At 44.5% G+C, this 27,121-nt stretch overlaps 1 protein-coding gene across 1 annotated transcript in view; it reads left to right on the top strand.

Annotated features, from left to right (window-relative positions):
* COL9A3 (collagen type IX alpha 3 chain) overlaps positions 1-27,121 on the top strand; it is a 70,581-nt gene that overhangs the window by 36,837 nt on the left and 6,623 nt on the right. Inside the window, exons 14-28 of the mRNA XM_048820859.2 lie at positions 211-264; positions 1,025-1,078; positions 2,419-2,472; positions 4,640-4,693; positions 5,785-5,838; positions 7,116-7,169; positions 8,298-8,342; positions 9,481-9,534; positions 10,277-10,330; positions 14,938-14,991; positions 16,351-16,422; positions 19,511-19,546; positions 22,423-22,467; positions 23,813-23,845; positions 24,807-24,953. Coding sequence (XP_048676816.1) covers positions 211-264; positions 1,025-1,078; positions 2,419-2,472; positions 4,640-4,693; positions 5,785-5,838; positions 7,116-7,169; positions 8,298-8,342; positions 9,481-9,534; positions 10,277-10,330; positions 14,938-14,991; positions 16,351-16,422; positions 19,511-19,546; positions 22,423-22,467; positions 23,813-23,845; positions 24,807-24,953 — 864 coding nt within the window. The remainder of the gene's footprint in view (positions 1-210; positions 265-1,024; positions 1,079-2,418; positions 2,473-4,639; positions 4,694-5,784; positions 5,839-7,115; positions 7,170-8,297; positions 8,343-9,480; positions 9,535-10,276; positions 10,331-14,937; positions 14,992-16,350; positions 16,423-19,510; positions 19,547-22,422; positions 22,468-23,812; positions 23,846-24,806; positions 24,954-27,121) is intronic.

The raw sequence follows: 27,121 nt of genomic DNA, 5'->3' as shown, positions 1-27,121 counted from the left end.
CAGTCTGAGACCTCTCTGCTTTGGGAAGAGGTTCCTTGGGACAGGGTTTGTCATCTCCCCTCCCCCCTGCCAAATCCCTCTGCTCATCACTGTTTCTTAAGGCTTCTTTGCCTTGGTTTTTAGGTTTTCAGTTCCCCGTCTTTATCTCTTTCTGTTTCACTGTTTTATATTTGAACAATTGGCTTTTAACGGGTTGTTTTTCTCATCTAGGGGCCAAGAGGGTTAAGAGGCCTCATTGGGCCAGAGGGCCCAGTCGGGGACAGGGTAAGTAACTATCATCTTCTCCAGACTTTCCCCTGGACTTTTCCCTCATTAAACCCATGCAGAATAAAATCTAATGGCGCTGTTAGAGATAACTGCCTCTAGTTAATTTCCTGTCCACGTCCTGCAAGAGCAACACTCTTGGCAGCTATTAGACACTGTGTCAGTAAAGTTACATGTGGCATTACTTCCCGTTGCCCTATTCCCTGGACAAGGGAAGCCCCATGAAGATGCAAACTGTTGGCCTAATCCTGCAAGCTCTCCATGCAGGGGACTCACCTTGAAGACAGCGGGAGTTCTGTGAAGATTTTTAGAACATGGGGGCGGGGAAATCATGAACACTGATGTCCTACAGTGTCCAATCCTGTGCCACTGACTTCAGTGACAGTAGGATCAAGCCCTTACTGGTCTTCTTCAGGTGTGCCTGGACATTAGCTCAGGGGTTGACGAGCTGAGCTTGAGGATGCCATGCTCTTCTGTAGGGGCCAAGTATGTTACCAAGGCTTCACAGCCGTGAGTGTTATGAGTCTGGTGAGGAGATAACAGCAAGGAGACCCAGAGTGAAAACCCTGCTGTTTTAGACCAAGATCCTCTGCTGGAGTCTATTAAGGTCCTAACAGTTATTAAAGAACATGTTGTCTTTCCATTGAAATGTATGTGCTTTCTTGCTTTGTAATAATAATTCAGCTAGGGGTGTGGCTAGGCTGTGGGGTCCAGAAGAGTCCTGATGGCCGCATTTTAATGCTGTCTTATTGGTTTTTAGGGACCTTTTGGTTTCAGAGGGCCACCGGGACTCCCAGGACCTCCAGGGAAAGCAGTATGTATCCGTTCTTTCTTTTGTAGAGTTTCCTTTGAATCCTCATGGCCACGGCCTCTAACGTCACTATTGATGCCTACTGCTTGCTTTCACATGGCCAAACCGTCCACTGCCAGTGAACAACAGAACCCACCCAGTTCCCTCACCAGAAGTAATGCACATGTTGGATCAGCACAGTACTCACTGAGTGAGACGTGCACACACAATTGTATTTCCATAAAGACTTTCCTGGTTCCCACTGGTACCTCTCCCATCTTCCTAAGCCCCTTAACCCCACAACTAAGAGCTACATCATCTCATGCTCTCCTCCCCCAACCACCTACAAGTTCTCATTCTGGCCCTCGTAGGTTCAACACCTCCCATAGTTCTTCACTGTCCACCTTTCCCACACACACACACTTCAGCAGATTTGGGCTCCCCTTTTATGTGTTTTGTTCACGCCTTCTACATGGGTAGATGTTCCGCTTGGTAAGAGGAGGTTGAGCAAGCTCCACTTCTGCTCTCCTGTGGTTCCCTCCTCTTGGACAGATCCATGGTTAGATCCCAGCCCAGAAGACCATTTTTCCCCAAGGTAAAATATTCTGTTCTGTGCCCAGGATGCAATTACACATCCTTTTGCACAAATCCTAAGTGAATGGGATTTGTGCAGGAGAACTGTGATGGGCTTGGGGGGGAGACAGAATCCACACACCCACCTGTGGGCAGATCTCCAGTCTCTCTAGACCGCCCAATGATAGGTCCCTGTTTTAAGACTTAGGGACACTTGAGCCATGGGAGTGTGGACTCAGTAACCACACCATCCACCCTGCCACCAAGCCTCTCCTACGCTGTGGTTTATATGGAGCCCACTGCTATGTTGTATGGTGGATGCAGAGTCCCTTAGCCCATTTGCTTTGCAACGATCCACCCCCCACACCTCTAATGGTGGAACTGCAGCAGGTCCACTGGTCCACTACACTGAGGAAATTCACCCGAAGTGAACTAAATTCAGATCTTGTCGCTTTCCCACACAGCAGGCATTGAACTACTGCAATCAGGATCTAAGTGGTAACAGCTGAAGTTTCCCTCCTACCTCACCACTGTATTTAACAAACAGGGTACTTCAGATGAACGTGGGAAAGAGCATCCCTACCCTGTGGGATCACAGTCTGAGCCCCAGTTGCAATCCATCCATGTGCACAGTATTAGAGATTGTAACTGTGAAAGCATAGCAGCACTCCTAAGGAAATGTGGGCATCCCTCATGCCTGGCATGGCCTATTCCTGGGAACAGCATGGAGACCATCTGAGTGTTGGTCATCAAGATGGAGATGGTTAATGGGTTTTCTTTTATCATTACAGGGAGGCCGAGGAGACAAAGGACCTCAAGGGTTCAGAGGGCCCAAAGGTGATACTGTAAGTACAATAAAACACTTGCCTACTAAAACATTGCACATGAAGTCTAGTTTACAGTTGTATTAAGGCTTGCCTCTTTCATTCTGTTTGTGTTGCTTTGCTGGCAGAAGGAAAAATTCTCAAGGTAGGTTAGAAACTGACAACCTTGATGCCTCTGGATGAGAGGCACTTCTGGGTGGGAGACACATAGATGGATTCAAGGAGAATCCTTGGATCTGTTTAACTCAACCCTGTGCTCCAAAGGGGTCTCAGTACTGCATTTACCTTCCAGTGTGAGATGTTATGGCTCTGATTCAGGTCCCATGTCAACTTAATATTGCAAGAAATGCTTCTGAAATGTCTTTATGTAGCAACTGCTACTGATCAGGAGATGGAAGATAGTTCTGTTTCCAGTTCTTTTGTCAATTCTCTGGGTGGCCTTGGGCAAGTTACTTAATTGCTCTGTGCCTCAGTTTCCCAATATGTAAAATGGGGAGGATGATCCCTATTAATCCTTATAAATCACTTCCGGGTCTGTGAATGAAGATCACTGGATAAATGCTAAGTAGTGGGAGTTATTATTTCTGTGAATCAGAGTGTTTAAAATAGTACTGCTGCTCTTAAAACAAATCTAGAAAAGATCTTTAGAAACAAACTTTTCTTCATGGAAAATAGTGCACTTGTGCATGTATTATATCCAGTCATAGGTCAGAGCTTTCGACAGGATGTTTCCTCGTACACAGTTTAATCATTTGTCGTATCTTTTTTTTTTCTGAAGTTCAGGTTGGAAGAAGAGTAGAGTTTAGCAAGATTTCTATACTCCTAATCCGTTTACTTGCTCTGCTCCATTGGTCAAACTAGTTATTTAATCCTTGATATTTCCCATCAAGCAGGGCTCTGGTGAGTGGGAGGAAAGCAGGGATATTTTCCCAGCCATTCTGGGAAAGCTGAGTTTTAAGGCTCAGATTTGTGATGGTGTTTAGGCATTCTGCTGCCAAGTACTGCAAGGTCTAAATGACCTACTCAGCTACATTCCATTTTCAAAAGTGATTAAGGAACCCGTATCTCACTGAAAATCAATTGGACTTAGGCCCCTAAATGCCTAGCCATCTAAGAAACTTAGGCCTTAGAACACTCGGGGCATGGCTACACTTGCAGATGTAGAGCGCTTTGAGTTAAACCAGCCTTCGGAGAGTGCACTAGGGAAAGCACTGCAGTCTGTCCACGCTGACAGCTACAAGCGCACGGCATGGCCCCATTAGCAGCTCTTGCAACAGCCACAGAGAGCAGTGAATTGTAGTAGCTATCCCAGCATGCAGGTGGCTGCAACGTGCTTTTCAAATGCGGGGGGAGGGAGTGTGACAGGGAGTGTGTTGTATTGTATGTGGGGGGAGAGAGAGTGGGTTTTCGGGGGCGCTGAGAGCATGTCAGCATGCTGTCTTGTAAGTTCGGACAACAGCAGACACCCCCACCTCCTCCCGCCTCTCTCTTTCACGCACAGCATTCCACAGTAATGGTTACTTTGTCTTGGAGCAGATAAGCAGCCGGCTGTCAGAAACGCAGCTTTCAAAAGGCATATCCGTATTCCTGCAGCGATTCCAAAACAATGAGAAGAGTGGCACATGACTTAAGGGGATTATGGGACATTTCCGGAGGCTGATCAGAGCGCAGTAATGCAATGCCTCCTTCACACTGGCACCTGGGCATTTCAGCCAAGGCACAACAAGTGTTAATCTTCTCACCGAGGTGGAGTACCCGGAGCGCTCTAGCCGCGGAGTCAGAGCGCTCTGTGCCTTGTCAGTGTGGATGGGTAGTGACCCGGGGCTGCTTTAATGAGCTCTAATTCACAAGTGTAGCCAAGCCCTAAGTGAAGTAACACATAAATACCTGTAAAAGTGTGGGCTTATGGGCTCGCAGCTTGATTCAGCAGCCATTGATGTCAATGGGAGTTGGCTCATTTGGGTCAGGCTGCTGATGCTGAGACATGATGAGCACACACCTTCTGCTGGTCTTGTGCTCTAAATGAGCTAGCTATCCATCTGTGGATAGCTCAAGGTCAAACACAAACTGAATGAAATGAACCTATACTGTTAAAATTTGAATGTTGAATTTATTTAACACTTTTGCCTAAAGGCTGTTTCTCTGGATATTTTCAGCACTGGATGATAAATGACTTGTGTGTTTCTAGGGTAGACCTGGACCAAAAGGATCGCCAGGGACCGGTGGACCCATAGGAGAACCTGTAAGTCAGATTTTAAAATGACAAGTCTCTCTGTTCCCTGGTTCATGACTTTACAATAAAGCAAATGTCAGAAGAGCTTATGTTGTTTCTGTTTGATGTAGTCTCCACATCAAGGGCTACGTTTTCAAAGTCGTCCAAATCTGATCACTGAGGGTCAGTTTATGAAACCCATCCTCATGTTCAAGCCCAGAGGTGGTTCTGTGGAATTCAATGGCAAATTTCCCTTTGACCTCAGTAAGTTTGGCCCAATGGTTAATTTGGCCCATTGCAGTTGGTGGGACTATTTGCCTGACTGCTCCCTAACAGGAGTGAAGGCTGCACAATCTGACTGTACAGTTACAGTTTAATGGCCAAGCAGCATTTCCACAGTCAGCTGTCTAAATGGGAAGGTCTGCAAACTTAAAACCTCGCAGGGCTAAATTTTAGAGGATGCATTTGAAAATGTAACCCTGAAATGTAATATAATCAAATCACTTACTGGTTCTGGCTTAAAATTTAAAATATAATGGACAGTAATGATGACATTGGGTAACTGAAGTGTACGTGTTTGTGGAATTTGTTACTGCTGCGTTATCTGGAATTAGAATCTCTGGGCTGTATTTTTATGATCTAGAATTTATATTGTGGTTAAGAATAGATGACCTGCAACATCATATCCAAAGTTAGTGAAACCTATAACCAATGGTGGAACTTATTGCTCATTAAGGCTATGTCTACATTACTGTGGTAAATCAACCTAAGTTACGCAGTTGACGTAGCTTAGGTTGACTTACTGCGGTGTTTATACCGCACTGTCTCCCGTCAATTTACCTTACTGTTCTCATTCTGGGTGGAGTACTGGGGTCGACCGGAGAGCGCTCTGCCATCGATTTAGCGGGTCTTCATTAGACCTGCTAAATCCACCCCCGGTGCATCGATTGACAGAGGGTCTATCCGGCGGTAGTGTAGACATAGCCTAATACTTTTGGAGGACTTTGTAATTCAACACTAAAGGACTGACCGATTCTAATATGTTTCTGAACCTTTACATGAGACTTTGCAATCGATGGTGCCTGTGTCACAATCTTATTCTGCATTATGTGCTTATTCAGGGCATGCCTGGCAAAGATGGACGAGATGGAACACCTGGACTCGATGGTGAGAAGGTTTGTGAAATTCTATTTCAACACCACACAAAAAGATTTCAATTGCTGTCATCCACCGTGCCCGGGTATAGGCTTTCCTGGAGAAAAAGCAATGTTTGAAAGACTTTGGCTCAAGAGAGAGAATTCCTGTAGTGTCACTGAGGCAGAAGCGGAAGATAGTTCACACTGATCACCCTGGGAAAATCCCAACAAGAAATTAAACCCAAAGATTGTGTGATATAATGAACAGAATTAACTGATATTACCAGGGTTAAGTGACAGATCCTGATTACACAATGACTAATTCTAAAGCCACTTATTTGTGGCGAAACCTGCAGTATAAGGGGTCTCCTTACAATAAATGGTTAATGTCTTTTCAGAGCTGTTGGTGGAGACATCCTTTTGTTCTCATCACTTACAAGGAAAGTGCTGTTGAGTGATAGAGAGTTAGACGTGTAACTGTGAAGTTCAGATTTCTGAAGGAGACCCTGGCAGGTGATCTCATGGAACTGTACCTGTTGGTCCTGGGGAAAAGAGACAGCCTTCACATGTGAGAAATTAGCAGCTGTGGGTAGGGTTTTCAAAAACACCTAAAACAGTCAATGGGGAGTTGGTGCCTACCTCCTCTAGGTGCTTTTGGAATCTCATCCTTTGTGTGCACACAGGCATTACTCTGTGCAATTACCTATTTTGCACCTTCAGATGCCAATTTGTGCCTGCATGTGGGTTTTGCAGACACAACAGGAGTACCCGTATTTTGACAGGTGCACTCCCCTTAGAATTGTTCAGGAATGAACACAAAGGTCTGGTTCTGATCTCGCTGACACTCACTTTGCATCAATGTAACCTTATTGATTTCAGGGGAGTTATTTTTCTTTATTTACACCAGTATGACTTAGACCATTCGTAGGCCCTATAAAAGTTTAAGGCCTGATTCTGATCTCGCTAACAGCCATGTAAATCAGGAGTAATTCACTGAAATCAGTGGAGATGCACTGGCTTGAAGCTGGCTAGTGAACAGAGAATCTGATCCAAAAAGTCCAACTTTGAACATTGAACTTAAATGTTGGAAGGTTTAGGCAACTCACTGTGTGGTATAATAATAAAAATGGGCACAGATTTTCCGAGGGGCTTTTCTAAAATCACAAGATTACAAGCGAGTCTTGGTTCTACAAATACTGGGTGGATGGGAAATAAACCCTACCTGTAAAATGTCTCTTTTCTGAAGAGTTGCCCCTGACTAATGTGAATAGCATCAGATCAGTCGATTGTCCATCTTAACCTACTGCTGTTTACAGGGTGATGCTGCCCGCTTCGGTCCTCCGGGAGAGAAGGGGCCAAATGGACTTCCTGTGAGTATCACAGTATCGTTGCCATAAAAGAGTCGGAACATCTTGCCCAATGTAGGAGTGATACTTCTCTGTCATTTGATGGGGGTGGAGGACACACGACGAGCTATTTCTCACCTTGGGCCAGATTTTGGAAGGCTTTGAGGCATCTAACTCACACTGGGAGGTTCCTAGATGTCTTTCAAAATCTGGCCTCTTGTCTCACCGTGTCTCTCAAACCTCTAAGCCCATGAATAAGACTTTCTCCCCATGGTGCAATGTGAGAACGCCAGGTGTGCGTGCACAGTATATTATACAGACTGGAAACAATCTGGGATATTTGCACAGTAAATCATGGCAATAAAGCTAGAAACATGGTTAAAGAGAAATTATCTGATCCAATCCAGCTGCAGCCAAAAGACCTTTGTTGGGGCTTTAGGGATAAGATAAAGTGATTCTGTCCCCTGCAGTTGGCGATAATCAACTAGCAACACTCCAGATTCTAGTGTCAGTCACAGCTGTGTCAGTGTGATGTGACTCAGTTGAAAATGGAACACCTCCTGCCCCATTGCCAGCACAGTGGAGTGGCTGAACCCCTAGGCAAATCGGCAGGGTGTTAGTATGTGTCCTAATATTTCAGAAATAAAACACAGAGGAAAAATTTTAGCATCATAATGATATTTATCCCTTAGCCTAAGGGCTAAGGATTGGAAGTCGGGAGACCAGATAGCTACAGTATTCCTAACGCTGACTTACTCTAAGATGTTGTTGGCCAGATTATTTCACGTCTCTGGTCTCCAATTTCTTCATCAGTAAAATGGGGATCAAAATTCTTACCCCTCCCGTGCTTTGTAAAGCTTGTTAAGTATTGTTGAATGAAATGTGCTAGATCAGTCTCAACTACTATTATTATTATTATTATTGTGTTTTTCATGTTTGTCTTTCTTTCCCATTATCGTCAGTGGGAAGTGCCTGGGTAGCACGCTGGATAATGAACTAGAGGGTAATTTCTCCCATTGTTTCCATGTGGAAAAATGTCTCTAATAGAAACTTATGTCCTGTGATTCTAAATGCCCATATATGTATAATCAGAGAGTAAATGTTATTTTCTACATACTGCAAAATTTCTGTTGTTGTGATTTTTTTTTCCAGGGGCTACCTGGAAGACCAGGTCACAAGGGTCCAAAGGGTGAACTAGTAAGTGAAGGATGAGTTTTCACTGGGAAACTATTAAGTGTGTCATTTTAGTGCACTGCAATTTTAGGCCCAATCTGGCAAACACTTACACACATGCTTAATTTTGAGCACCAGAATGGTCTCACTGAACTTAAAGGGCTGAAACACAGGCATAAATATTTACAGGATTGAGTCCTTGGGGATCAGGGCCTGCATTTCTTTTAAAAACTGACTTGCTTGAGTCACCTGTTGAGGTGACACAATGTGGATCTTCTGCTCGCTGTGCACATTGTACCTTCTCAGGTGTTTCTCAAAAGGACTTTTGAAGATCTCACTTTGATAGGTATTTCAGGAAATTGAAATGCAAAAGTATAAAATACACAGTTCAGTCTCCAGTGAGTAAATATCCAGTGCTGGGAGTTTAATCATGGAAAGATCCCTCAAGTTTCTTGAGACAGTCTGCTTCAGTTCCAAAGACCGCCAGCAGACCTCTGATAATCCTACCAGAGGCAGAATTTTGGAATTTGCCTCTCTGCTGCCAAACTTTCACCCAGAAGTCACGAGACTTGACATGGCTGCCACACAATATGTGTAAAATAGCACTCAGTAAATCTGCATCAACAGTCCCCTTCAAGATAAGTTACAAGGAATCTTTACAACAATGTATTTAATTCCTACGCTTTGAGACACCAGGCTGGCTCTCAGCAATGTTTGATGAAAGAAAATCTGAAACAGATTGAGGCAACTCATCATAAAATTGCTCATTAAAGTGTATTTGTTCTGACTTTCCCTCCCTTTCAATCTTCTATCTAGCATCAGCCTCATTATTATTGACTATATACAAAGGCTACTAATTCGCGTGCTTCAGGGTGTACACTGATCACTGGCTGAGGTCAGGAGGAAATTCCTCCCACTTATGGTGTTCCATAATATATTGGAAGTCCCAGCATGTGCACTTTAGCATAACTGTTCTATAGTTTTATATGCTACAAGAATTCTTCTCTTCTTGGAGTTTTATTGCTGTCTTTTAGCACGTTTTGTTATCTCATCTCCCCAGCAAGACTTTAATTTCATCCTTTTCCTTCCAGCTGGTTGGTAGGGAAGTTACAGAAGTGACTGCGAAGTTCTGCCCAGTTGACTGTTTATTTTCCCACTACAGGGTAGTTCTGGAGAGATGGGAGAGGCAGGTCCATCGGGAGAGCCTGGTATCCCTGTAGGTATCTCCACATTTTACATATATCACAAACTCTATTCAGGGTCTCTTAAATTCCACCGCTAAGCTTGAGCTCATATGCTGCTTCTCTGGCACAATTGAGCTTGGCATATCGGTAATAAATGATATGAACCTCTCTCTCTCTCTCTCTCTCTCTCTCACACACATACACACACATTTTTTAGACAAAGATATCTAAAAACTATGTGTACACAGTGTGGTAATGAGGACTGACAAAACAGTCCTTCACTTGAGGATGTAGAACCATTATGTGTGATTTTATCTGGGGAGTTGGATGTAAGTCACATGTCAGTTCTTTAGAAACTCAAATACTACTTACCCTACTGCAGTGGGGTCAAAAAGGCCAGTCTAGGGAGGCAGTGTGTCCTAGTGGATAATACACTGGACTGGGACCCAGGAAACCCAGGTTCTATTCGTGGCTCTGCCACTGGCCTGCTGGGTGACCTGGGCAGTCACTTCACGGATCTCTGTCTCAGTTTCCCATTCTGTAAAATGGGGCTAATGATACTGACCTTTTTAAAGCAGTTTGAGATCTCTGGATGATGAATGCTATATAAGAGCTAGGTATTGTTGTTATAATTTATTAACTAGCTGCTACCCATGAACGGACAGTGATGTGAGACATGAACGATATATTTGTGTAATGGCTTTACAGTGGGTTGGGAAGGGTGGAGTTCCCGCTTGAAGAACAGCACAGGTGACTTTTTGATATTGTTGATAGGGCGATGCCGGTATCCCTGGTGAGAGAGGTGAGCCCGGACCTCGAGGATCATCTGTAAGTAGAACATTGCTTCTTCAAGTATAACCTTTCTGCAGTTAAAACACAGCTCCGTTATCAATCTTCAGAGCCACCATCAAGCTAAAATAAAAGGCTCCATCCTCTACTGGCGTAACGTCCGTGGATTTACACCAGCAGAGAATTTAGCCCAAAGTAAATGGGCCAAGGTCTCCTCTCTTTTACCCCAGTGTAAATGTGGAGTAACCAAACTGAAGCCACCGTGCTTATTCCACATTTACATTGAGGTAACAGAGAGGAGAATTCGTCCCATGTGATTCATGTGGCTGGTGCCCTTACAAGATAGCAGCTTGGACAATCAGCACCACCTTGATTTGGTAATAATATGGATTATTCTGGAATGCCCGGCCTCCAGCACTCTAAATGGGAAAGCCTTCCCTTTTAGGTGTCATTCAGAGATTCTAGGGCCAGAAGGGACCACTGTGATCATCTAGTCTGACCTCCTGCATAACACAGGCCAGAGAACTGCCCCAAAATAATTCCTGTTTGAACTAGAGCAGATCTGTTAGAAAAAACATCCAATCTTGATTTTAAAATTGCCAGTGATGGAGAATCCACCACAGCCCTTCGTAAATTTTTCCCATGGTTAATGACCCTCACTGTTAAAAATGTATGCTGTGTTTCTATTCTGAACTTGTCTACCTTCAACTTCCGGTTGTTGTCTGCTAGATTTAAAGAGCCCATTTTCAAATCTCATAGCTGTACAAAATGTTTACAACAAAATTTGAAATCCTACAACTCACCTAGGTTAGTTACAGCCTTGAAACTTGGAAGAGGTGTGTCGAAAGGTTTACAAACATGCAGGGAGCCCATTGCACGCTTTTGTGCAAAGTTTTGCCCGTTTATGGTTTGCATTAAAATCGCACAAACCTCATGACCGCACAGTTTGATGCAAAAGAAGGTCACGTTTGAGGCTTTTGACAAAATTTCATTTTGGGAGTTCGTTCAGATCCCGACACTGAGACAGCACAAACCTGTGGGGATTTTGAAAAGGAAGCTAACGTTTGTATGAAATGAATCAGTGGGGTTTTGCCCAGGTCTAATCGCCTGGGTTTTTCCCCTCACCTGTAAATTGTAAAGAATTTCTGGTTTGAAGCATCTCGTCCAATCTTGGGTCCAAAACAGGATGCTTCATATCCATTCTCAGCATTGCCACAGAGCACAGGGAATAAAGAGCTATAAGTACTGTAATGAAGGAAGTCTACAAATAATTGCATTGCTGCCCATTGGGTTCCTGCAGAGAATGGTGTAAGATTAAAACAAACTGGCTTTGTTCACAATATTAAAAATTCCAGGACACCATTTATTTTCCTGTTACACCAACCAGTGCTGCTCTTGTGGCTGGGCCTGAACTTACAGGGGGTTTTGATCTTCTTTAAGTATTTTTGAAATCAGGAAGCCTACAGGAAGTTTAAGGTTTTTTTTTTTTGTAGGTGCCACTTGGACAGAAAATGAGCAGTTTAATAAGTTATTGTTCTAAACAGCTTGCTCTTTAAACTTCTAAGAAAAGGGAAATAAACTTAGAGATACAAAAAATATTTGTTTTATGTCCTAAAATTTCAAAGTAAAATTGGGCAGGGAAAAAAATAGATATTTGGTTGGAAAAGCACCAAAAACAAGGAATGTACTGTGAAAGGGAAAGGGCCAGATTCTCATCTCAGGCCTCATCTATACAAGAAAAGCCCCCTGGTTTAACTACATCAAGTTAAACTGGTGCAAACCTCTAAGTCAGGTACACTAACATCAGCTTAACCCACGCTTATTTCTATGAACTTGTCAGTAAGTAACTTATGCAAAATCTATATGAGAAAGGGTTAAACTGGTGTAAGTGAGTCTACATTAGGAGTTTGTACTGGTTTAACTAAATTGGTTTGTTTAAACCCGTTCACTTTTCAAATATAGACAAGGATTTATTTATACCTGTGTGACTGCAGCATAACTCCGCACACATCAGTGGAGATCAGGATCTGGCTTAGACTATTTAAAAGAGTTGCCACATAATATGTCGTCCTTTTCAATACCATACCATTTTGTAAAGCATCTTACCGAAAACTCTAGTAGAGATGTAAGTAACACAGTTCTAAAGTTAAATGAGAAAATGAAAGCAGAAAGAAGAAATGAGCCATGAAAGTGTCACTGTAGTCCGTGGAGTGGCTATATAAAAATGGCACGATTTTACTTAATTAGATCTGCTGATTGGTTTATTCTAGATCGTGTCATCTTCCTTTAAAAGATTAAGGCTGGGGAGCCATGCAGAGCCAGCACAGCTATGGGAGACGGATCTAGATTTTAATCAGACTCTCAGTAATAGAGATTCTGTTAATGACGCACAAACCAGAAAGACCCCAACCGGGCATCTAGATTCCAGAGTGAGTGTGTAGGCCTGGCAGCTAGAAAAACGGGCTTTTTCTTTTTTAATTTGTAAACTAGTAAATCTGATACAGTCACTGAGTGAAAATGGCATTGTGAGGGTCCCCACACATTATCTAACAGTCACTTTCATGGCAGAATTTCCCCTACGACATAAATTTTGCTCTCTTTGCTTCTATTGCATAATGGCAAGAGAGGGTTAACAGTGATTCAAATGCTTCTTTACGGAGAAGTTTATCTTGCGATTTGTATTTTTCTGATAAGTACACTGCACCTATCTTGGGAAATCATTACTCAGAAAGAAAAGTTAGACTGTTTAAATGAGAGAGAATTAATAGCATATGTGAAATTCTATTCTTCGGGGCCCTGATTCAGGAAGGTACTAAGCATGTGCCCAGCTTTAAGCATGCACATGAGTCCCATTGACTTCAGATCTTACTGAATAAAATGGTGCCATTTTTACATGGAACTGCTCCTATGCTTAAAGATGGGCAAGTGCCCAAGTACTTCACTGAACTAAGGGTCTGATTTTTGATCTCACTGATAGTGGCTTTACTCCAGAGTGCCTGTGACGTCAATTAAGTTTTTATTGATTTAACACTAGTGTGCCATCATGACTTGTATAATATCTTATGTGCTTGAGGCAAAAAAATATGTTGGCGTCTGACAACAAACATAACGAGTTCTCTGTATATTTCCAAAGCTGCAAACAAGGGGTAGCATCTTCAGACTCGCGTAAGTCCCCTTAATTTTACAATGGGATTTTTGGCTCTGAAGTGACTTAGGTCTTGAGAAAGTTGTACCCAATGACCTTGGAGCCGAAATCCCATTTTCAAAAGTGACTTATTGCTTAGTCTTTTTAGGCTCCTAAGTCATTTAGTCACTTTCAAAATTTGACCCAATATCATTTGTGTGTGTTTTATTTTCTCAATAGAATACAGCGTCGACTCTTGTATGCAGCTATTAATTTTCTATTAGAAATGTTTTTAGCTGGAATAACAGAAAACACAAAGGGCTGCATTTTCAAAACTCCTGATCTAGGTTGCTGGTGCAAAATGCGCCTGCACAAACATACATTTTTGCAATGGATGTGATTGCCAGTTTTGAATGGACCAAGGCATGCACTGGATCAAGCTTTTGTATTTGCATGTGTGTATTTCAAGGGGGCAGGCTGGACACCCAAGTTCCTGACTCCCAGAGGGGCTGCATGCTTTCAGCTCCTATTTGCTTCACTTGTAGTGGTGGACGCTCAACTCGTCTGGAAATCAGGCCCCAGGATTTTAAATTGCCAACCCACGCAGTCTGTTCCTTTAATTACCAGTCTTCTTCCTAACTTCATCTGACAGTTCAGTAAGAGTTGAAACCTGGTTCAGTGAATTAATTAGCTTAACCTGTATGCAATTAAATATGTGATATATAGTTAGTGCTACAGTTGCTTGGAACTCCATCTACCATTGAACCCCCCCCCCCAAAAAAAAAAAAAAACCAACAAAAAAACCCAACCTCTTTCCCAGCAGGCATGCGTGTCAACCTACTAAGAACAAAATGATCTGTGAATTGGAAAAGGTGCAAAGGGATTGTCTTGTGTTTTCAGTTCCTGTGACTTAGAATTATATCTCATAAAGATCCTGTTAAGGTATAAAAAGCCTTGGCCACTTATTTGAAGGTCTGCCCCCCATATTAACCCGTAAATCGCAAGGGGATTTATATCCTTCACAAAAGCACCATTTAGCATGTCACAGTCAGAAAGCACCCATTGATTTCAGTGGGATTAGTCACGTGCTTAAAATTACACACCTGCTTCCCTACCTTGCTGAATCAGGCCAATTAACTGTATCCATTTGGAACTGAAGTGGCAGGTCTGTACTGACTTATTTTCAGGGCTGTGTGTCTAGGAGAAATTTGCACAGCACGTGTCCCACTGTGCCTATCTCTAGCCAGGGTCACTTAGGCCCTGGCATTCATAAGAACCAAATGAATCTAAGCATCAAGTAAAATAGAAATAATCGTGATTGTTAATGGTAATTCTGGGAATAAAGTTCAATAAGCAGCGAGCTGCATTATAATGGCCATCCATCGGCATGGCTGTTAGGAAGACTTCTATACCGTAGGACTGGCTGCTTTTTGTTGTTACAACAAAGGCAATTTAATTGTGTTCATGACTCAATTGGTTGTGAATGATCTTTCTTAATCATGCTTATTCTTCTCTTTCTCAGGGCGCACTTGGTCTTCAAGGCCCATTGGGAGCCCCAGGTGTAAGAGGCTTTCAGGTCAGTAAGCTAGAAATTTGGGTAATTTAGTACACACCAGGTTATAGTCATTTGGTGTCCATGCAAACTTTTGGCCAAGAAAATTGGGTGATAGTGACAAATTATTGGAGGGACCTGATATCAATTAATCAGAACATACTTAATGCCTTCATTAACATAACACAGTGAAAAGGGAAGCTAGGGAAGAGTAGTAGCCAAAAGATTACTATATCCACTGCAAGAACAAACACTCTCTTTATTTCACAAATGCAGAGGAAGTCTTTTAGATCTGATAATTTTATATCCTTCTTCACGTGGATATTCCCAACCCACTTGTCTTGAGTGTCCTCTGTGCTAGTCCTGCGGACCCCTCCTCTAATCCCGTCGCCCCCGCTCCCAAGACACTACATTGCAGCTACTTTCCCCTCTCCAGCCACAAAGTGGCTAGAGCCAGGTCTACACTACAAACTTGTGCCAGCTTAGTTACGTCAGTGATGAGCTGGGGTCCCAAACCAACAAAGCCCCAAGTGGAGATGCAGTTATACCGGTTTTGCTAGTATAACTTACTTCAGTCGGGGTGGGGCTGGATAGCTATGCTGGCAAAAGTGCACTTTTGCCACTGTAAGCTGCATCCCCAGTAGGAGAGCTTTGCTGATATAGTACAGTGGTATCGTTGTGTCGGCAAAGCCTTCCAAGTGTAGACCTGTCCAAGGATTCTGCACAGAGCCTGAGCAGCAAAACGCCTGAATTGTCCAGAGGACCCACTCTGGAGCATCATTAAGTGCTTCCTTATCTGCAGCCATCCAGCCTCTGTTGTCAGGGAGAGCTCAGACCCAAGCCTTTCACATGGCTATGCAATTGTCATGAAGAAGCCAACAGGCCAGCCCTACATGGGTGTTTTTATAAAGCTGCTTTGAATTCAAAGATCTGCAGGTTTTCAGAGAGTTGTCAGTGTACTGATCACACAAAGCAGTAAGGGCTCCATCATCCATGGCCCATGGAGACTCGTCGTACTGAAGCTTCATTGCTTCCTAACTCCCAAATTTGGTTCTGCTGGTGTACCCAGATGGCCTTATCGTGGCAGCTAAGCAACCTATGCTAATGCCATTGATGATCTGCAAGAGATTGGGCTGGTGTACCTCAAAATGCCTTCCCCCAGTAAGAGGGGAAGGGTAGGGCTAGCAAGCAAGGACATGAGGAAGGAGAAGAGCGGTACTGGGGTCTGGAAGGACAGGGATAGTGGTTGGGACTCGGGAGAGTAAAGAAGGAAAAGGGGAATCTGGAATTAATTACTTTGTTCAGGAAATCAATATGGAGACTGGTGAACTCTTGGGACATTAAAAGGTGCAAGGACTTTTCTTTCCTTTGTTTTCCCTTCAGGGTCGCAAAGGTGCCAGTGGGGAACCTGGACTCCCTGGCCCTACGGGGATTCGTGGTGAATTTGGTGACAGGGTAAGCAGAGCTGGGCAGGAAACATTTGTACCATCCTACAACAATGTTCCCATACCAAATCATGGTGTAATGGAGCGGGACTCACCTGGCGGCGCCTCCTGCTGCTCGTCTATGGGAATTAGCATGTCAGCCTCTAGGGGACCCTCTGAGTCTGGTGATCCACCTTACCACTGGGCCCGGTCCCTCCTGGACCCTGGTGCCCTTATCTTGGGTGCTGCCCCCTAGCAGTACCCGCACAGTTCTGGGTCTCCCCCTCCCAAGGGAACCCCCACCCACTATCCCCACCTCACCTCAGTCTTAGGCTACTGCTAGTCACCAGCTAGCCCCTGCTCCCTGGGGCAGACTGCAGTATAAGTGCCACTCATCATAGGCAAGGGGGTTTGGACCTGCTGCCTCTGCCTACCCATGGCAGTCCCTGCAACCCCCTGTACCTAATAGGCCTTCCCAGGCCTGCAGCCTGGGGTTTTCCTAGGCCAGAGTTCCCTGGCTCCCTTGGCCTTTCCCCAGCTCTGCTCCAAACTAAGTCCTTGCTTAAGTCCCTGCAGCCAGGCCTTTCTCTCTCTAGCTAGAGAGAGTCTCTGCTGGAACTTCTGGCTCAAAGCCTTTATAGAGCCAGCTGGGCCCTGATTGGGGCATGGCCCCCAGCTGCCGCCACTTCCCCCAGTCAGCTGGGATTTTGCTCCCTTCCCCTCCCTAGCCTTCTACAGGGCTTTTCCAACCCCTTGAGGGCTGGAGCTGGTGCTCACCCCGCTACACATGGTGAAAAGTCAAAATCTTGAAAATGTTCATGAACCAAAAATCTGGAAACTGTTTTGGTTCAAGTCAATTGAAAAGTTTTGTTCCGATTTTGACCTTTTTTTCTTGTTAAAAAACATTTTTTACTTTGCTCCTGAAAGGATGGCCTGAATGAGAGCAGCCCTCACTATACCCCCTCCCGGCCAGTTCCCTCCACTTTGAGTGATATATTGGCCCTTTATGGGGACCCTCTGACAGAGAGAAGATTTCCCACCACCGGGGTCTATGTCCGCAGGGTCTGCCTGTCTCTGCTCGGTTTAATGTATTGGCCAGATTGGACTATTTGTTTGCAATGGACACAGAGCCAAAGTGGGTTTACTATACCTGCTCTATATGCAGATTTCATCAAAGTGCAAGCTCTCCATGCTCACAGAAAAGCTGCATTTTAGTAATTTAGAATATTTAATTAGGACTTTTTAAAAGAAAATCTCTTTTTTTCTTTACAAACGGAAACATATCTGGGCCCTGCAGGGCCAGAACTTAAAAATAAATTCAGTTGTTGGATTTAAATAGAATTATCCTCACTGAAAAGAAGCCAGGAGGGCAAAAATGAATGTCAGTTGTCCACGGCCTGCAGGAGAACAATAGCCGTGTGTTCCATGGCTTCCTTCACTTCAGCTTTTAGGTAAAGTCTCTGTGTAAATAATCACCCCTGGGCACCAGGGATTTCACAATGGACCTCTGTGTTAGACCTGGAAGACTCATGTGTTGAGATTTATGCTTCTCAGTCACAAGGGGCTCGGAGTCTGGATGCTACAACAGCAGGCGTACTGTAGAAACAAGGATCACTGCACGTGTTCAGAGAATCTCCACAATAAAAAATGTATTTTTGGAGAGGATGCATCCCTTTAAAACCATGGCCCTGTTAAAAATGAGTGAACCAAGAACAAGTAACTGTTAAAAAAGAAGCAGCCATGTCACAGGGTTTGGGGAATAAAATTCCATTTGCCACTGGTTCATTTAAAAAGAAAGTTATAAATACCCAGATTCATTTCTGCCTTCTGGCTTGTTACCTCTGAATTATTTTAATAGGGAAATTTTTTTATAGAACTTTCAGTTTTTTAATTTATCTCCAGGGCTTGACTTTAATGAAATGACACCCACTAATTCTATCACGTTGTTCTGCTGGAAGTTTCTAGAGCCAGATATGAAAAAAAATCACATATTTCCCAATTGCCAAATTGATGAATGGGCCATAAAACCGCTGTTCTAAGACTACAATAATTGAACCCCTCCAACAGTGCATTGCAGAAAAGACCAAGGTCCTCAGAACTCGAATTAGCTCCCGGCTGTGTTAGATGGATCCAAAGTCACAGGCCAGGGCTGCAAATGTATTGCTTCGTTCTCCTTTTGAATGCTAACTAGGCATGGTTGTTCTTGGAATGTTTCTTCAGACTGGCTAAATTACCCCTAGGTTTGGTATTACAGCTGCTTGGTTCACTTTTTATTCCTATGGACATCTGACCCTGCCACTTAAAGCAGGATACCAGACGAGGTGGGTCCCTTACCTGCAAGTTCCCAAGTCATGCTTCTCTGTGGATGCTGAAGTCAGGAACAGCTAACCCTAAACCCTGGTGAAAATTGACACAGTAATAGAGGTCTTGCAAAAGTGTTATGAACATTAACTAGTCTTGGAACAAAAATCCACTCTCCTAATCTATACCACAATGATAAAAAAAATCTAAGAATATTTTACATGCCCGGGGGAAGGGAGGGAAAGGAACCTTACCCTGGGGTGAGCGAGGAAGGTGAGTCTGATGTAAATGGACAGAATTAAATGCACGTCATTTTAGTTTTGTTCAGTGAATTAACAAGGACAGTATGAATAGAGCGTCCCATAAAGAAAAGCCTTACAATGACCACAATTTACTGTTAGCGGCCACATGGAATGAACAGAAGGCAGGTGGGGAGGGGCCCTCAAACACTGAGACCTGCTTCATATTTTTAATGGCTGGCAGGTTGGATGAGTTATGGGGGAGATGAGGTGGGAGAGCCAATTCAGAGAAGGAGACTGATGTGTCGTCTTGTGGTTTATGAGTACTGTAGCTGTCAAGAAAGAAATCTGGACCACAGTGACCGCAGAATCTTGCTGCAAAACAAACTGAACGCTAAAACCTCTTGTTGATTCTAAGAAATACAAATGAGTTCTGATCCCTGTCTAGCCTCTTTGTTTTAGCTGGCAATTACAGGATTAGTTTCCCACCCCTCACTGTGCAAGTGAGCATCCGACTGTGCTAGGAATGCATGGGGAAAGAACAGTTCCCTGCTCATTCTCCCTTTTTCTTGTTAACAGGGTTCTGGTGGAGTTTCTGGCCCCAAAGGTAACCAGGTGAGCCAAGGGTTGGTCTTTCCTTTTCTGGTTATTTTCCCATTTTATTCAACTAATATGATTTACCTGTAGCTTGATCACAGCTATTCAATAGCATTACCAGCTTTCCTCCCAATTAGAATTAACAGGTTATGCAGCAGACCCAGCCAATGCATTTTTCATCTGGTTCATTTTTGTGTGTGCTCAATGTACTTTATTTCAATAAAGGTATCTTGAAATGCCATGCTCAAGATCCTTTGGGTCTGTCTTCCAGTCACAGGACGTGGCAAGTAAACTGCTTGGGGCCACATCTTGCTCACCTAACTCACACAAGTCGGCCTGTAGTCTTCAGGGGGGCTACCCACGTGAGTGGTCAAGCAGGGTTTGCTCCCAATGATTAACTATGTAGGGACGAGGAACATTTAGCCCTTAATAAACTTTTGCTTCTAAACGTTCATGTTTGGATTGAAGCAATTGATGACCTTCCTTGAAATATATAACTTAGACCAGTGGAGGAATGTGATTTATCTCTGCAGAAAATGGAATGCACTCCCAGCAACGGTTTATAAATTGCAATCATGCCTCCTATCCGCTTTTGTTGCTTTCTAAGGGCAGGATCAGTCTAAGTTCAACAGGGTCTGCGAAGCCTAAATCTAAAGAAGACTTTTAGTCCCAATCTGTACCATCAGCACAATGATGATGATTATCGGCTGTAACTGTGTGCAATACCCAAGCCATGTTGTAGTGCTGTTCTGAGTGGCATCTGAAACGAGTAAACCCTGCACATACCAACGGGTAGCTCTGTATGTACTGTATTGTCTCTATTCCTACCTGAATAACAAGCGCCATCTGCTGGCTTAAAGGAAAAGGGATTATATATTGTGGCTTAACATGCCCACACAGAGCTATTCACCGAAATAGCTCTTGGGAGACTTTCGTCCTTGTATGAGTCCAGCTCTGAAATAAAGCTGTAACTTAATAATTAGCCACCTGGTTTCAAACACCATTGGAAACATCCAGGCCCGATTTTGGATAGACCCCAAATTTGACTGTTGAAGTTTAGATTTTATTTTTGTAAGGGTTTGTGACTAGTTCCCTTGCATGCACTTTATTTCAGAGGCTTGCTGTGATAATTGGACCTACAAATTTACCCAAATGGTGAGCTTAACTGTGAAAAGTAGGTGTTAGTTCATAAGATGTGACAATAACCTAATAACAGATGTTGATGGGGAAAGGTACAAAAGCACAGAGAGACTGAATTAGTCCAAACAAAAAGGCCTCAAGGACTGTGTTGAAATAATGCTTGGAAAATTGGACAGTGAGAGACCAAAAGTCAATGAACCAAAATTGGTGTGTCAGAAATTAGGCCTAATTGATGGGCAAAATAATGAGGGGGTGGACTATTCCACCCATCACTCTCTTTTGGGGTCTTTAAGGAAAGAGAATGTGGAGAGAAAAATTGGCTACCAGAGTGAGCTTCACCATCCTGGCTACCACCCCCACCATCTCCTGGGACCCTGGACCTTCTTCATCCCAATCCTAAAAGTTGTCTTGACCAAACCAGGCCAAAAAACGGAACCCAAATAACACTGCCACTTCCACTGGCTCCAGCTAAATCCCAAATATCACATGGGACTTGAGACTTTGTCTTTCTCTCTTTTCTCCTCACCCATGTGTCCTTTTCCTTCTCCACCTTTTTCTCCTCTTTCCTATCCCTCTCCTTTTTCCTTTTGTCTAATTAAAGTCTGGTGTAGTTGGCCAGCACTGCTGTAAACCTGTGACCAGAAAGGGGCAACTAAAATCAATGCCCTAAACAGCCCATTGCTGGAATAAGTTTGCCAGCTCTCAGGTGACTAATAAAGCAGTATGCTGTGCTGTTGTTTTTCCAGCGGAGAGGTTGCAAGTGAAAGTCAAACACCAGAGATGGAAGCTGTATTTTCTGTATTTGCTGTTCTTTTCTCTCTTCGTGTTCGTCTGTCTGTCTCGTTTAGTTTTCTTAAGAAATGGGATCAGGCTTTAACAGCAGCAGCAAAGAACGCTCCATCCCATTTCAGCAAACTTCTCTTTCCCCCAAAAAGGACAGTTAATACCATCTTTAATAGCATCTAAAAAACCTGTCAAACAAGGGGTTTAAAAACTAAAAACTCTCTCCAGCTAAAATGAATAAATTAATATATATTGTTAAAATGAAAGCCTTACTTAATACTTTACATTTCAAATGCTTTAATTTTTTCCTTCTTTTCTGTATCTTTAATAAAAGGTTCAAATAACGTTTAATGGTTTGCTAAGTCTCTGTATACCAAACCTTTAATGTTAAACCGTAACAGGGTGGTCTTAACACCTTAACTCTTTAGGCCCATGTATTCCAGCTGAATTAATACAACCAGCTGCTTTGGGGTCACATCCTGGTTTAAACAAGGAATTTTGTTTGATGAACAGACTTAACATGGAACTCTCTTCCTGGAGCGAAGAGTGTTTGTTAACTGTGGACCGCTGTTTTGGCTGCATTGGCGCTCCCCAGCACTTGCCAGGTCCCTGTCTCCTGTGGGTTCAGCCCTTGCTCAAGTCGCTCTAGAAGTACTTTTTTGCTACAGCGGGTTTGAGGCAAAGGGCTCCTAGCTCTTGCAGAGGGCTGCCTGTTACCTGGTTGCCATTCAGAGCAGCAGAACCGCTATTGTGGAATGTACCTTAATTTTGCCATATCTATTTTCCAAGTCAGAAAACTTGCCCACTGTAACAGCAAGAAGGCCCTGAATCCTCTTTGCTCCCAGTCGGAGTTGAAGTGGCTGAAGTGGGCCCTGACAGAGTAAATCCCACTTGGAGAGCGTAGCGCATGTGTGTGAATAACCATTGCAGACCCACTGGTGAGGTTCTCACGTGTTGTGTCTCATTTTCAGGGCACTCCTGGAGCAGATGGCCTGCCAGGTGACAAAGGGGAACTGGTAGGTGTCATTTAAACAAAACAAAATTAACATCTCAAACAGTGGGAGCCCAGAGATTAATGGACCAGTGACTACTAAAACCTGCCAGCGCTGAATACACGAGGGCTCCAAAGGCTAGTTACGCTATCGACTGTGAAAAGAGAACTGTGTCCTGTGAACCAAACCGAGTATCCCGTTCACCATCAGCACTGTGCCCATTTTAGTTTTACTAGTAAAACTGGAGGAGGATTTCTCACGTGTATAGCCAGGGATTCATCATTCATTATTTCTGCCCCTCAGGGAGCTCGGGTGCACTTCACAGTGCATAGAAGTCGACAGTCCCTTCTGTTCTCGGGTATTTAGGCTTTCCACACCGTGGTTCAATGGAGGCTGTCACTGCCAGGGAGCTAAGTTCAGCCCTGATGTATGTGAGTCTAACGATGAATCCCTGTCTATAGAGGTGAGGAATCCTCTAGTTTTACTAGTAAAACTAAACCGATCCGTTAAAGTACTTCCACCCCTGAACCTGTTTTATCCCCTTACCTTGAGCCCTCCACCCTACCCTTGCAACCACTCTTGCTGCACCCTACCCTCCAGCAGTAAGAGGAATTGCACTGCTGAGCAGATGAACCCAGCACTGTTCTGCAGATCTTCAGGGGTCCAGTGTTTCTCAACCTTTCTGGGCTCAGGGTCCATTTGTACATGTTTATGGCTTGCCGTGAGCTGGGGGTGGAGGTGCTGGAGTGGTTTCAGTCGGATCCTGCCCCCTAGTGTGTGTGGGGGTTGGGTCCTGCCTGGCACGCACCCCGCAGTGACGGCTCCTGTGCTGTGGGGCTGGCTGCGCTTGGCTCTCAGCATTGCAGTTGTACGAGTGGAGTTGTGATCTGGCTCATGGGGTTCTAGTGCCACTCCCCCAAATTTGGCCTACTCAGACTCCCGTCGTCATGACAGCTGTGCCAAATCTGAGGGGCCTGGGGACCCCAGAGGTTGCAGTGCCCGGAGCAGGGAGGTGAGTCCAGCCAGCCCCATGAGACAGGAGCTGCCACACGACCCTTTGAAACATTCTGGTGACCAATTTTGGGGCCCAACCCCCCCCCCCCCCGAGTTGAAAGATACCAATGGGGTTATCCTACCCCCTGTCAGTGCCCTTTGGCTTCCTTGGGCTATGTCCCTGTTTGCAGTATTGTTTGCATTGATGTAGGACCCACAGACCCTGTTCAGGAATCCCGTTACATTAGCTGTGGTACACAGCGGTGGTCCCTGCTTCCAAGGGCTTAAGGATCTGCTTTTAGATGTTTACTTTGCAACTGATTATTGTTCTTTAGAGAAGAATAAAATCAAACTTCCCCCTTTTTTTTTTTTGTAGGGTCCTTTTGGCCCCCCGGGACAAAAGGGAGAGGTAAGTGTCATCCATTTCAGACTGAGAGTCACAGAAATGTTAAGGAAACAAAATGTGCTTGTCACATCCCTGTGTAGCTTCTGATCTCATTGGGTTATGCAGCATCAAGGGTGGCATTGTCTTTTATTTGGGGCTCTGGTCCATTAATATAGCCATTAGGTGACCCTTGGTGTTGACCTTTGATTTTTCATGCACACTCTGGGGCTAGTCTTCAAGGATGGGTACCCAAGTTCTGTGTGTAAATCCCACATCTGTCAATGGGAGTACAAGCTCAGCAATGCAGAGTGGGGGAGTGTGTAATGAGCCCCGTCCAGCAATGCACTTAAGCACAGGCTTAACTTTAACCACAGGGGTAGTCCCCTTGATTATTGCTAAAAATGCTTAATGTGGAAAACCATTTATTCAGAATTCTTAGCATGTCACTTCGTGTTTCCCAACCCTTCTTGATGAGACAGAAATTTGGCCCTGGGAAGGCTAAGATAAGCAGCACCCTCGAGAAGGTATTAATTGCTCTGGCTATAATGCTGACATACCACAAGGCAGGAGCAGTTAGGTCTCCACGCTTGAAATCAAAGGCCCTGTCCACGCTACAGTAGAAAGCAAGCGAGAATCAACACTGTTGGTTCTGACATGGTTTCTCTTCTGAGAACCAGGCTGTAAATCTGCTAGTGTGTGGCCTGTTTATGTCACTAGAATGGTTTGGATACTGTTGCTGCTAGCACTGTTTGAACTACAGCATGGATATGGCCTAAAGCACGCATACGAATCATGATCGACATGTAAACCCATAAATGCAAGATGAGGAACATACATGGTCAGCATAGCTGCTATGTCAGTAAGAGAGAAAACAAGGAAGCTGGAAGGAAGAAAACAAGAAAAGCTTAACTAAGAAATACTGTGGAAGGATAACAATATGCTGAGCCTCCAGTTTTAAGCTTGTTTGTTTTTTCTTCCTCCTTAGTCAGGAATAAGAGGCGAACTGGGTCCTAAAGGTATACAAGGACCTAACGGGACTTCTGGTGTGCAAGGGATTCCAGGTCATCCAGGACCTATGGGCTACCAGGGAGAGCAAGGTATCCCCGGCATTACTGGAAAACCTGGCCCTCCAGTAAGTATCATCTGTTCCTTGAGCACCGTCCTGCATTGGAAATGGATGAATGGGTAATAGGCAGTACCGGTTACGCTGGACTTTGGGTGCAGGGTTGACTCTGTTTAGAATAAGTTTACAAAATAAGTTTTTGCCCCTTTGTTCACTAATGGACAAGTCTTACAGTACTTGCAGCATCAGTAACTGTGATGGGTATTATGAAGCAAATCAGGCTAACGGGCTGAGAGGAAAGATCTCCTTTGCTATAAGTCAGTAAAGAAGAGGTCCTTAATGGCAGAAATAAATAAAAATGCCAGCCTCTGGGAGGCTGGATGGTCAGGGAATTTGTAATAGGATATGTAACTTTGTAACTCTAGGTTGCTGTTCAAATCTGGTGCAGGGGAGAAGTGAATGAAAGTTACCATCTCATGGACATTCAAGGTATGTCTACACTGCAATATAAGCCCAGGGTTCAAACTCAGGCTTAAGCCTAACCCCAATTCTGTCTACATACAAATCACATTAACCCTGGGCTCAGACCCAGGGTCCCAGGACCCCACAGAGATAGTGGGTCTGACTTGAGTCAAGCTGGGACCCAGGGTTCAAGCCCTATTGCTTTGCAGTGTGATGTAGCTCCGCTGGACTTGTGCTCTGGAAGTCTGCCAAAAGTATCCCACAATCCACAGGCCAATTTTCTTTGTCCTCTACATAGTCAAGTTTTGTGGACAGTCCAGTTTTCCCACACTACACCATGAACAAATGGCGAGAGTGGCCACATTCTAGGAGGGCACTAGGAAGTCTGGGATATGGGTGAAAGTGAGCCCGGATAATGCAGCGCCAATGCAGCAGACCCAAGATGAAATCCAAGGTTCAACAATTCCTACCCTGGGATTACAAATGTGTGTAGACCAGAAGTGGGCAAACTACGGCCCGGGGGCCATATCCGCCCTCCAGATGTTTTAATCCAGTCCTCAAGCTCCTGCTGGGAAGCAGGGTCTGGTGCTTGCCCCACTCCAGCCGGGGAGCAGGGTTGGGGTCTTGCCCCACTCCGCACGGCTCCCAGAAGTAATGGCATGTCCCCACTCCAGCTCCTATGCGTAGGGGCAGCCAGGTGGCTTTGCATGCTGCCCCCACCCCAAGCACCGCCCCCGCAGCTCCCATTAGCCGGGAACTGCAGCCAATGGGAGCTGTAGGGGAGGCTCCTGCGCACAGGGCAGCACACAGAGCCACCTGGCCGTGCCTCTGCATAGGAGCCGAAGGGGGGGACATACCGCTGTTTCTGGGAGCTGCTTGAGGTAAGCGCTGCCCGGAGCCTGCCCCAACCCCCTCCCATGCCCCAACCCTGATCCTCCTCCTGCCCTCTGAACCCCTTGGTTCCAGCCCGGAGCACCCTCCTGTACCCCCAATTCCTCATCCCCAGTCCCACCCCAGAGCCCGCACTCCCAGCCGGAGCCCTCCTGCACCCCAAACCCCAATTTCGTGAGTATTCATGGCCTGCCATACAATTTGCATACTCAGATGTGGCCCTTGGGCCAAAAAGTTTGCCCACCCCTGGTGTAGACCCTCAAGTCCTAGATTAACAAACCCAGAGTTTGTTAACTTGAGTTCTACTAACCCTGGGCTTACATTGCAGTGTTGACATACCCTCAGAGGCTTGTGTGAAATGTGTTTGGTGTTCTCAGTCCAGTTTCCAATGGACAAGTGTCCACACCACCAAAACTACATCACAGCTGGTATTAATGGGTTTCCTTGGGCTAGTCCCATCAGAAGGACCAAAGAAATTAATAGGGTATGGAGACTGAACTACCTGCTTGTCCCTCCAGAGTAGGGTTGAGTCACACTGAAATAGTGTTGAAGAAGAATGCACTGACACTACTTATGTTACTCCTGTTCTGTGAATAAAGATAGACTATCTCCAAGGCTGTCAATACAGCACTAAAGTAACAAAAAATGTAAATGGATAATAGGAGCTTGGCCTGCCTTCTATAATTTGTCTTAAGGGTAACACTAAACTCTGTAAGTCTCAATTGCTAAGTGTTCTCAGAGGGCAATTGGTTTCAGTGTGTTAATGTTGGCAACTGTTTGGTCAGATCAGAAAAGAAAAGGCCTAGTCCAGTGGATTTTAACATTTAAACATTATGGGCCAAGGATTAAAGGGACTTTTAACCTGGACTTCAGCTTTGCAGGTG

Source organism: Caretta caretta, chromosome 13, assembly GCF_965140235.1.
Source record: "Caretta caretta isolate rCarCar2 chromosome 13, rCarCar1.hap1, whole genome shotgun sequence".
Classification (NCBI taxonomy): domain Eukaryota; kingdom Metazoa; phylum Chordata; order Testudines; family Cheloniidae; genus Caretta; species Caretta caretta.
This window is presented reverse-complemented; position numbering and strand designations above follow the sequence as displayed.